Source organism: Orbicella faveolata, unplaced genomic scaffold, assembly GCF_042242905.1.
Source record: "Orbicella faveolata isolate gen_17 unplaced genomic scaffold, um_ofav_v1 contig_48, whole genome shotgun sequence".
NCBI lineage: Eukaryota > Metazoa > Cnidaria > Anthozoa > Scleractinia > Merulinidae > Orbicella > Orbicella faveolata.
The window spans coordinates 7,979,800-7,991,906 of NW_028301578.1; the positions used below are offsets into that span (position 1 = coordinate 7,979,800).

General features: G+C 38.9%; 4 protein-coding genes across 4 annotated transcripts; 2 read left to right on the plus strand and 2 right to left on the minus strand.

Moving 5' to 3' along the window:
- The first annotated feature begins 336 nt into the window (after nt 1-336).
- Nucleotides 337-1,575, plus strand: LOC149096339 (QRFP-like peptide receptor). The gene has a single exon (XM_089281588.1). It carries the CDS (start codon nt 337-339, stop codon nt 1,420-1,422), a length of 1,086 nt encoding a protein of 361 aa, XP_089137714.1. The 3' UTR covers nt 1,423-1,575.
- An 807-nt stretch (nt 1,576-2,382) lies between these two features.
- LOC149096340 (uncharacterized) lies at nt 2,383-3,603 on the minus strand. The gene is made up of 2 exons (XM_089280885.1): nt 3,579-3,603; nt 2,383-2,753 (listed from the first exon to the last, which is right to left on the minus strand). Exons 1-2 carry the CDS (start codon nt 3,601-3,603, stop codon nt 2,383-2,385), a joined length of 396 nt encoding a protein of 131 aa, XP_089137011.1.
- A 2,356-nt stretch (nt 3,604-5,959) lies between these two features.
- On the plus strand, nt 5,960-7,727 carry LOC110053172 (uncharacterized). The gene has a single exon (XM_089281587.1). It carries the CDS (start codon nt 6,069-6,071, stop codon nt 7,434-7,436), a length of 1,368 nt encoding a protein of 455 aa, XP_089137713.1. The 5' UTR covers nt 5,960-6,068; the 3' UTR covers nt 7,437-7,727.
- Nucleotides 7,728-9,691: 1,964 nt separating this feature from the next.
- Nucleotides 9,692-11,789, minus strand: LOC110053165 (uncharacterized). The gene is made up of 2 exons (XM_020759369.2): nt 11,638-11,789; nt 9,692-10,376 (listed from the first exon to the last, which is right to left on the minus strand). The coding sequence occupies exons 1-2, from the start codon at nt 11,732-11,734 to the stop codon at nt 9,916-9,918; spliced, it is 558 nt and encodes a 185-aa protein (XP_020615028.2). The 5' UTR covers nt 11,735-11,789; the 3' UTR covers nt 9,692-9,915.
- Between the last annotated feature and the right edge of the window lie 318 nt (nt 11,790-12,107).

Sequence of the window (12,107 nt, forward strand, 5' to 3'; positions counted from 1 at the left end):
ATTAATCGTGTTGGTCAGTAAACAAATGAACTACATAGCCTTTTTATTTTTGTGAAACTTTACTGACTTTTCATTTGACGATCTTACTTCAATTCTGACATGTACGTAAACCAAAAAACACTTCGCTCATCATGTTAATCTTTCATTATTAGACATACATTAAAAGAAGGAGTGAAACTGGCTTTCAGTGACCTCAAAATTAAATCTTTGAGTGACGACATGGAGCAGGTGGAATTAAAATTCATTTGCGATTAAAATCAGTTGTGACAAAAAATACATTCGTTCGACGCTGCGCTGTAGAAACTCGAGCACCGAAAAGTTCAAGCAAAGCAGATCATGTCATTGAAAAATAACACCACAATCCCTTTCATTGGGAACGAAACTGCGTTGAGCCAACATAGCTCGACTTGTATCTTTGTCGATTCGCCTGCTGAGAGAATTTCCCAACTTTGTGCGTATTGGTTTATTTTACTAGGCAGTTTCTTTGGGAACTTCCTCATAGTCATTATCGTCTACAAGCATCGTGATTTACGAAAAACAATCAACTATTTCATCGTAAACATGGCCGTGTCCGATCTGCTTTTCTCGCTGGTTGTAATTCCTGTGCAAATAACTGCACTGGTGACCAACTCAGGGCATTGGCACGTCAGTGGAACCTTAGGATCAATGTTTTGCAAGTTGTTTTATTTCGGTGGTTCGGCGTCTCTTCTTGTTTCTGTTCAAAGCTTGGTGTGGATAGCAATTGATAGATTTGTCGCCGTGGTTTTTCCAATAAAAATTGGGATTATTTCAAGCAAGATTCGCACAACAGCCATCGTTTCTATTTGGGTTTTAGCTGCTGTTTTCTATTTTCCATGGCTTGTGATCCACGGACTAGATGAACATGGGAATAGCGTACTTTGTGGTTTAGTAAACGAACAATCGATTTTTTCTAGCAAGGAAGCTAGTGAAGGATATTTCTGGCTTCATGTCACCATCAGGTTTTTGGCTCCGTTGCTTTTAATAACAGTTTTATACACTGCAATAATGGTCGCCTTAAAAACGCGAAATAAGGCCTTTATGCATGCCGCACATAAAAGACAACATCACGGTTCAAAGAAGCGAAGACAAGCTACTCAAATGGCTGTGGTTACCTTAGTGCTGTTCTACATTTGTGTTATTCCTTACAATTTGTTACGTTTCGTACGTTTCTGGAAGCCTTCTTGCGCCTTTTTGAGAACATTTTCCCTTATTGCGGTTTTTATGTTTTTGTTATCTTCTGTTATTAATCCAATAATTTGTCTGTCATTTGTCACTAGCTACCGCCGTGGATTAAGAAACCTTGTGTGTTGTTTTTGCAGAATGCGGAGTAGTAATATGGCAAAACGCGAACGAATAACTTTAAAAGAAATCAAAACTTTCCCTGCTGAAAACTGTCAATGAACTGCCAAGAACAAAGACAAGTGCTAAGAACGTTTTACACTGTTTAGTACATTATATTAATAATCAATAATTAATAATCATAGGCCGCCTTCCATAAGGTCCTTAAACTGAATATGGAACCATGGTTCCTGGAGGAAGTGAAAATGAACTAAAATTGTCATCCGAAGATTATTGAAAATTTAAGTGTACCCGTTTTAGAGGAATCTATTTATTTCTAAGTTCCCCGGATATGTTTAAATTTTTTTTTTTTTTTTCATTTCCTTACTTACTCCATTTACTGCTAAGCCGATGAACAAGAAAACATTCCACAATACTCTGTAATTAAAGTAAGAGTTTTGTTGAAATGAAGTGAAGTTGAAATGAGTTCAGATGATTATTACCTAGTCCACTGAGAAACAATATTGAGCATTTTATTCGTCAGTAATTGTGTTATTTAACAAATAAAGAAGCCTAAGCCGTGTGTTACACTGTGAAAAAACACGACGGGCATTTGAAAACACGAGGGAAGAGTAGAAAACACGATGCGGCGAGTGTTTTCTACATTTCTCGAGTGTTTTAAAATGTCCGAAGTGTTTTATCATAGTGTAATACACGGCTTAGGCTACTTCACTTGCTTTATGATGTAGAGGTAATGTGGCGAAAAACAATAAAACACGGTTTTGCTATGTTTCATACTCTGATATAGCATGGATTTTTAACCAATCAGAGCGCGTGAAGGCTTCTATCTACATTATAAACACTTATGAAGCTCAGTTCAGTGCTACTATTCTTGACATCCTTAATTTGTAATATTACAAAGCTGCCGATGTAATATAAATCCATTTTTACATGTAATTAGCCTTTCTTGTTAATCTACGTTTGCACATTATAATAAGTACTAGAAAATGCAATTATGGCATTCAAAACTTTTAAATGTTGACGAAACTAATGGACACAAAGAATTGGAAGTAGCTGTTGATTTTACTCAAACAAAGCCTGTACGCATGACACATACAGCAACAACAGCATCCAGCTGACCACTTGTTCGTGGTCTCCAGAGTTACACATGTCGTCTTCACAGCACTGGACAAAACAATCAACTGAATAACCTTGGTGCTTTTTATCCTCACACGTGGGGACCTGTGATCCATCTTTCTCGTAGGTAGTACATTCGTTTTCGTTCGCACAGGTTTTGAAAAAGATGTGATCTGTTTTGGAATTGTTTCCGAATGAAATCTGTCCTTTTATGCACATATCGTCTCCAAATTCACAATCTTTTTCTATTGTCTTGTCGAAACAGTTCTTCCATGAGGCGTGAGAAAAGTATTCGTAACACTGTTTTGGAGTGAAACCTGGAGATCAAGTAAACAAATCAGGAATCCAAAACTAACAACAACAACAAAAAATAATTCGCAGGGGACACCAATTGTATACCTGCACAGACCTTGCACGCCGAGAAATTCGGCAGAATATAGCTTTCTCATTGAACAACTCTTGGATTTCTACCAGTCTCCCAATTTATTTACCCGTACTTGAATCGACCCCTGGGACCACAAGTATAGAGCGAGAAAATTTTTCAATCGAAAGAGTTTAGGGGCACAAAGGAACATGGAAATAAGTTGTTACCATGAAAAAATTACAAGCAAAATGTCTTAAGTGTTTCTTATTTTATACTTAGTCTACTCGCTGCCTGAATAACTTTAAATTTATACGTGAGTTTCATGTGTGATCTGAGGAAAGCGAGCTAGTCCTCCAATATTTAAATATTGCTGAATTTCGTTTTAGATCCGCCTCGAAATGGAATGAAGTCTGTATGAAACGAGCTTAAATTTTAAATATTAATGTCTGGTACGAATATGACATATTTTATGAAGATCACAAAAATGGCGGGAAATACGCGTCAATACGCCCCACCCATGCTCGCCCCTTTGCCTCACCCCCTCCCACCCCCCTCCCCCCGTCCTACTTAACAGCGTTTAAACTGTCGACCCCGGCTAAAACCCCACCCAGTTGCAGGTAAATTCACAACGAAGACTAAGCATAATCATCACATGTTAGTAGTTAGTGCACAGAGATTTTTGGATAAGATTTTTTCAAGGTTTTTGCAATTGCCATGAATACGTGGAAAATAGAGTTTAATGTCTCAACACTGACCTTGGTAGGCCCCTGTTACTTACCTATAAACTCTATCGTATTAGTCATTGTTGAACCCTGCTGCTGCCTTGTCTTTCTTTAGAAGTGTCTCCTTTGTCTGTTTTGTTCGTTCTTTTCGCTTCCTTTGTGTTTTGCTTTGGTTTGTTTCTTTTTTAAAACGAGTTAATTTGATTTTTCTCTTCCTGTGGTTTGCAACTGGTAGATTATATTAACAAATACAAAGCAGTAAACACGGCGGATATTTATAACTATATCATTAAATATTTACAACGAAAGTGAGTCCGCTTATTACTAGCTCAATCACTTTGCCTGACTGGCTTAAAGACTCATCGCAGCTTAAAATGGCAATATTGTTTTTCCTTTTTTAAAATTTAGGTATTTAAAATATCAAAATTTATTTAATAAAATAATGCAACCGAAGTATCAATTATGTCAGCAATCAGTTTGGCAAAGAAAATTGGTAGTTTATTAAGACAGACAAAACAAGAGATTCTTAAACTCCAGGAGACTGTTAAACGCTTTATAAATCTAGGCCAAGTCTTCACTTAGTTTGCAGACACACTTTTATCTTTTCGGAAAATATTTTAACAGCCAATCGCTGCCGGAATTTGTTGCGTGTAGCTTCCGTTTTCAGGTCTTTCAACATATTTTCCAACATTGCAAAAATACCATTCCGAAAGGTTTTGCTGAATTATTTAAAAAAGATTCGTATAATTTCAGCGGAGATTCCTACGAAAAACTGCAGGCGCTCATTTTTGTTTTTAAAAAAGCACCTTTGGATATCACAGTTTCTTCTTAGGAGAACTTATATCTATATTTTTGAATTGTACACAGAAAATTTGTCAAGACTCGTATAAACATTTAATCATTTCCCAGCCTTTTTCTAAAATGACAACTGTTCTCCCAAAAAGGATGAAAATCGAGCCATACGATGAACAGATATTTAGAAATTTAAAAGAAAAAATTTCTTTCAAGCGTTTGATGATATGCGCTAATTAATGTCGTTAATTTGTGCCTTTGCTATTTGAACTCAACACCTCGTATTTCTTTTACAAGTCTCCTGAAAGTAAAATGGTGCTATAAATTGTGGCTTTACATCCTTATTGTAGTTTACTAAGACCGTCGCCATTTCTTATGTAATACTGTCGAGAAGACATAACGAGAACGCATGCTTCGGATGAATCTATAACGTTTTATACAAAAGGACTAACCTTCGACTAGTGAGGCACAGAACAAAGCAAAGCTTAAAAAGAGGAATCTGCACATTTTTCAGATGGTCTCCCTTTCCGAAACTCCACCACTTTGTACTGGTTGATGTAACGCTTAACTTATTGATACATGACTGTTTGCAGACCGGTAACAAATTTATTTAATTAACCACCACCTCTCCCCCACCCCCCCCCCCCCCCCCCGCTGCGTTGCGTTATTCGACTTCAAAAAAAAATAGTTAGCCAGCCACGATAAAATAAAATAAAATGAAAAAAAATTTAAAAAAATAAAAAACCAAGCACCAGCAAGCACAATGGGACAGAGACGTCAATCAGCGAAATTGCTTCTTCAGCGCCCTATATCTCTTCCATGCAGCCTCCTTCAGGAGAAGCCGCTCTACCCCAGGCCAATGTAAAGAAATAAACTTTAACCACGAGAACATGATCTTGCTGGACTATGGCCGCCATGTTGCGCGACGTCGTCGTCCTCTTAGGGCGCACGCGTCCGCGATCCATGCCGCTAGCGATGTTGACCATGAAAAAAGAGTTGCATGGTTTTCTATTTCTATACGTGCATGTGGTTCAGCTCCTATAGTTACGGTGCTCGGCTTGGCGGTCCTTCGTGCCCCCGGCGCTCCGCTATTACTATGGTTACAATGTAAACTTACCTAGTAAAAATTAAGGCTTGAACTTTAATTTCAAGATTTGCAATTCATGATCAGCTCCATACAAATTCATGATTAAACAGAATGTAAATTTTCACGAGTTTCCTCCCCTTTATAGAATGCAGGCATGAGATTGTTTTCTTCTTTTTTTTTCTTTTCCATTTTTCTTTGCACGCGTGGCAATTTTAATATCTTTACAGTGAAGGAAACAAAGTAATGAGAGACCGATTATTTGGGGCCGTGAACCGATTTTTTTTTCAGTAATTCTTAGCAGCCCGAACGTTGAGCTTTGTCATAGCGACGATCGAAGGTTGTACTGACATGTTGATCATTTCAAGTTTTTAAAATTAATTCCCGCATCTCGACACTAAAGTGTTAGATAGGACTAGACTCTTTATTCCTCTGATGGACTCCGATGTCTACAAGAATTTTCCAGAACACTCATTTCTTGACTTAGCTAACAAGACTCACGTTCCGATGTGAAGATCTGCCTCGTTTCTTAATACTATTAAAGCAACTTCTATCACGTGCACTCCATGTGAGTTGACTCCCGTTCTAAGCGCACATTCAAGCGGTGTCGATAAGGTTGCTTGGCGCGGCATCAAACTTCTGATCATTTCTTCAGAGGAAACGCTCAAAGATGCAAGCAATATTTTTGAGGATCGGAAGGTTCGGGTGTGGGCATGGATTCAAATTTATCGCTCTATTCTGCTTTATTTTTAGTTTTAGAGTGCTGTACGAGAGCGACACCGCTGCTAAAGAAAATCGACCTAAAGAAAATTGGGGTCATGTTTACGTGGAGAACTTAAGTCCAACTGTAAGCATCTCATCGATCACACTGTTCGTGAGGATGGCGGGCAAAGTACAAGAACACAAGACTCGTTTTTACTGTGATCTTTTCAGAACTGCTGTTCTCTTCTGGCCTGCATCGTTTGGGAGGACAGTCGTAGTTTTTGATGGAGAATCCGATCAGGATCATATTTTTGCCAATAACCTCACAAGTCAAATCAAGCAACACTTCCCGGATCGCAAACTTGAGGTGGCCTACGAGCCGTTACCCAAAGACGAAAGTATTTTAAATTTTCCAGGTCCTAAAAACTCTTCGGGTTACAACCGCCAACTCTGGAGCAGCTTCTTTATTGATCTATACACAACCGACCGTATTGTGGCATGGATGGATAGCGATGTCGCATTTCTGACACCAGTGACAAAAGTAACCATATTTAACGGTTCAAGGATACGCATCCTGGGGTCTCAGTGCTCTATGAAGGTCAGCGAAGTGAAAACGTGGGCCCACGCCACCAAAGTGGCGCTTGGGTTACCGATGGTCGCAGATTTCATGACGTATTTTCCTGTCTACATCTACCGCGACACTTTCACGCACTGCAGAGAGTATATTCTAAAGAGATTTAATACAACTAACTTTGAAGAAGCCTTTCAGAAGATATACCATGGTGCTAGTTCCATCTCACCAGTCAGTGTAGTGATTAGTTACGCTTGGTTCTTCGAGAGAGACCGATACGACTGGAACCTAAAGATATGCAGTGAGCTGAAACCTTACAATAGACGGCTTCCAGTCGGCCACAAAATTACACCAGAAGACACAGAGGATATTCTGTCCCAGCCGCAAACGGCTTTCCACGTACCTTACGCAAAAGAGCCTCTTTCCCCAAACATCTTCATTAGCTACTGTCTGTCACACGAGGCAGCGGGAAACCCGCAGGCCATGTGCTCCAATAGTTCAGTTTCACGTGCCAATAACTTTGTTCTTTTTTACCACGATCTTCAAAGGGTCACACCGGGTGAAACACCATGCACTGGTAACAAGAAAAACCACTGTTTGACAGTTTTAGATCGACATTACAAACAAGTTGGTGTGGACATTAGAAAAGGACGCAAAATACAATGGAATGATTTTGAAACGGTCAAAACCCTTGCAAATGAGGCTGGCATTATCTGTACTAAGTTGGTAATGAATGAGGGCACAAAAGAAACGCCGACTAATTAAGATTGATAACTTAGAGTCACAATCGTGATTATAATGGCAAACTCAATATACGGTCATGACGTTTGCAAAGTTAACCCTTCGCCTCGTCATTTGCATCGGCAGTTGTTAGCTGCCAGTGAAAAATAATCAGTCAAAAATTACTTTGTCTATTGACGAAGACCTTACTCGCAGTAATTTTATGGTTCTATTTTTACATTTCCGGCAAATATTCTAGAATACAGTTGACAACAAAGTGTGGGAATGATACTTGGTTTAATTATACGACCACTCTGTATTAAACCTTGCTACTTCTGGAGTAGCCTGTTAACAGGCTCGGGCTGGAAGGGTCTGACTGCGCCTGGAAGGGCCGAGATGGAACTGGCGGGGAGTGAAGTGGCCGAGGGGGCAATGGTGTGGGGGGATTGGAATGCAGCCATGGCACCCAGCATGAATCAGTCATCAAGAGAAATGTCAAGACTTAGTTTCTAAGTAAATTTAGGATAAACGCATAGAAGATAATTTTCCTGCCCAGCGCTTTGAAAATGCTTTCCATGAGAGACCTCTCTCGATTCAATTCAAGACGGTTACGGTAGTTCCGGAAAAGCAGCTTCCTTTGCCGGGGACTTGTACACTCTAGTAAATATTACACTGCGCTTTCGAAATCAAATATACTCAAAAATTTGCTCCGGGATTTTCGAAGCGAAAGTTCTAACAAACGGGGAACAAATATTTTAGCTGTCCTGCGCTTTGAAATACCTTTTGAGAGAGATGTTTTTGGCTTCAATCCGTTCAGTACTTTCCGAGAAACGACTTTCGAGCAGGTTAGAATAAAACTCTTGGCGCTTTGTGTTAATCATTCATGCAGGGAATGACACGACTGTTATTTCAACTTCGCAGAAGTAAAAGAATAATAATTTTCCCGACCAGCGCTTTGAAAATGATGTCCAAAAAGACATTTCGCAATGCAAACAGTTCGGTAGCTCAATACAAACGTATTTTCTTTTCCTTTTAACCCGTTGGATTTTCAATTTCGGGTTTAGATGGACTCGACGCGTTGACCGTTGGACGTTGTCTCGCGGCTCCAAGATCATGGGACCGAGCGCGCGGGGATATGTTTTCTTGGATCATAATCTTTTGCTTTAACTTTGAAATTGTGAGTCCATAAGTAAAATAGAAAGTAATACATGGGCGCGCGTAGATATGGAATTTCTTTTTAGTGTTGTACTCGTTATATAAAGTTGAACATGAGAAAAGAAATTTAATAATAAATAATAAATAAAAGACTTTACATTTCACAATCTACAATTCACATCTACCAGGAGCCGTAATCGATTATGGCTCTTGCATCTACAAGCAACCACGTATTATTTTGTTTATTTATAAACATACTACGACGTTTTTGACGATTTTCCGAAGATTCCCCAAAAGTTTTCCGAAGGCCGCACGAAATTTACCGAACATTTTCGGAAAGTTTCCGGAGATTTCCGAAAATAATCAAAGATTGCGTCAGGAGGATCCGAGGATTTTTCGATCATACACCAACAACTTTAAGTATAGAGAGACATGAACATTATGTCATCGAGCAATATCATCACAGTGAAAAATAATCGTAATTTTACGTGTAAAATTACGGTTTCTCTTAGTGCTGGAAATCCTTGTAAAACACCGCAGTTCATATAATAAAAGTCAATTTAACACAAAGAAAACTACAGACTTACTACTTTTTTAAAACTCTTTTAACTGGCAAATTTCCTCAAAAAATGCTGTTTTTTACCGTTAACTCGGTTGTTTTGGACCTTTGGTTTTTTTGTTGGCCTGATACGATTTTTTTCTTGCCCTTTTCCTTTTCTTTTTCTCGCCCGTTTTGCTCTTACTAGCTTTTGCTCTTCATATCCTTTCTGCCAGCCGTGAAAAGTTCGGTGTTGATTATGTTTAAAGTCTAGAAATGGACGTTTTCACATTTTTTTTTTTTCATTAGTTACGTCAGAATGCGGTTGATATCCAAAACGGACAGTTGTGCGAGGTGTAAACTGCCTGTTTACATTCGATACTTTTCATGGGCCAAGTCGACACTACAAATTTGAAATCGAACGAATGTTCTCCTCAATCAAAACTGACCGTTGACTTAAGAAATTTGATCCGTGAAATTTCAGTAAAACAGATTAGGCTGCTCGAAAAAATTGTCAACTGTAAAACGCCATCCAAGATTTAATGTGCAGGTGTAAATAGCCATACAGGCATATGCGCGTGGTGAAAGTAAATCAAGCGGAACTCAGTTGATATCTCGTGCAGTTATTTATTGATTAAACAAAACATCCCCTTAATCCACAGACTCTAGGTGCTTGTACATTTTAGCTTACAATCTAATGAAGCATTTTCTAATGTGGACAAAAGTCAGCTTAATTCTTCAAAGTCACTTCTTATTAACCAGTTAAAAATGAACAAAGCGAAAATACTGAAACCAAGAAATAATAAAAATGAACTTGTTTTCAAGGCTCCCTTAGATGAAGAGAGCGTAGACATCGCAGCAGACTCGCCCTCCGTTATCTCCCTCGGTGTGACTCGCGAGATCTTCACCGTACCACAAGCGTAACTCTTCACCGGAAGTCATCGAACGAGGGTGGCTGAAAAACGACAGGATAATCTCTGGAGATTGTGAGTCGTACCCAGGAATTGTCGTCCATAGACTGGAATCTGGGACTAGCTGACTCGCTGGCAGAATGATGTGATTACTCGAGGTTGTTATGGCAACGGAAATCTTCTCTTTAATACCCCCATGGTGAGCACAGCCCCAGTAAGACCAGTGGATTTTATATCGAGTGTCACAGGACACGTACCCGTACAGGTGCACCAGTTTTATAGCGCCCACGTTGCCACCACCAGGCGGAATATAAAACCTGCCAAACTGGTTATCTCTCGCGCCAAAACACACTGGTCCGGAATTCAGTTTGCGCCAACGATCTGAAGGAAAAAAGTCAACATAAATAGAAAGATTTTAAGGTTTACGCTAGATTAAGTTAGGACCAGTAGTCATTTACTCGCCACAAGCCTGCTTTAGTAAGCTATGACATTTTATTAATCTGCTTAGTTTTGCGTAGATAAATGTTAAATTGAATTTCGTACAATTAAAACAATTCTAAGCCCGTAAGCTGTGTCAGATTATTTTAAAAACTTGAAAGCGAAAGCAGGAGTCAAAGAACTCGCTTTTGATTGAGCTAAAAACGGACTTAACGCTGATAGAAGTTTGTAATTTGCAATTTTAAGGCCAATGATTAGGTAACTGAATGAACTGGTCTAAAAATCACAAGATCACTTTCAATTTTTTTCTTTTGAATTTTGTGTTTGGAAGTAAGTAAATGCTAGCTAAGCTAAAACCTCTAGTTGATGCGAGAGATGACTTCTTTAGTTTCATTCTTATAGACTTGATTTAGTGCATTACATGTAAGTTGCCAATTTGTCACTCATCTCATTTTTCCGTTCCTCTTAAATCTGACCACAGTTAATCTCAGTACAATTTTGTAAAGGATTGTACGATAAACGTGAGATTTTAGTCTTTGAAGTTGTGGCAATTAACTTGAAACTCATAAATAAACACTGAAAAACTCATGTGTTCAAAACTGATAAAAACTCACTAAAGCGAAACAATTAATTAACGTACAAGTTGCGAAGCACACTCAGAGGCAGACAGTATCATTAGGGCCCAGTATGCTTCTCTGGCGAAAGGTTTAAGTTGTTAAGAAAAGCATTGGTGGTATAAACCTTAGTTGAACGATTTGAAACACATTGTAATAGTGAATGGAGTAAAAAATAATAAAATAATAAAATAAGCGTATTGTACATAGTTAGTGAGTTGTATTTCAGGCAATTAGCCACGATCGGGAAAATATATATATATGTCCTACGCGTCTCAATGAATTAATTCTTCTGAACGATGTTTATTTTCACTGTAAAAGCATGTAACCAGCGTTGAAACTACTCTTTCCTCGCATGGCAAACTCTCCCATGCCTTCAACGAAGCTTTAGCGCCCAGTATGGTTGGTCGGCGGAGAGTTCATTTTGGAATAAAGCTCCGCTTATTAATCAAGTAATTCGTTCGGTTTTAAGCCGCCGAGTTCCCTTGTCATAGCTTTGCCTACCGAATTTCGCTGTAAGCCGGGTACAAGATCTATGAAGAGCCACGGCGAATAGGCAAAGGTAATACTGACGATACAAGCAAACGTACCTGTTTTATGGCCAGACCCGTTTTGATCGTTCTGTGGGAGTCTCGCGGCCATCGCGCCAAGACAGGCAACGGATAAGAACATCAGACAGAGCTTCATGGTTAGAATTTACGTCTCTTGTCAATAGTGTGTCTCGCTTCAAGTTCTGTCGCTCGACAGAAAAACTGAACTTCACTGAGCATATTATTAAGCCACATTCGGTTCATGTTGGAACAAGATCTTGGATCAAAGAAATTGTTTATTCATAACTGTATACTGACACAATGCAGTTAATAAATGGAAAACAATAAAATGATAAAACGGACTTTTTTTATAGAGTTGGCTGGTTTTGGTTTAACGAGAGGGACTTGTCGTCTTAAAATATGCCCCAGCGAGGCGCATACACAGATGAAAGCTGACACATTGTTTAAATAATATGTCATGTACGATGTATCCACGTCATGCTTTGGTTCGTTTGTGTGGCTGATAAATC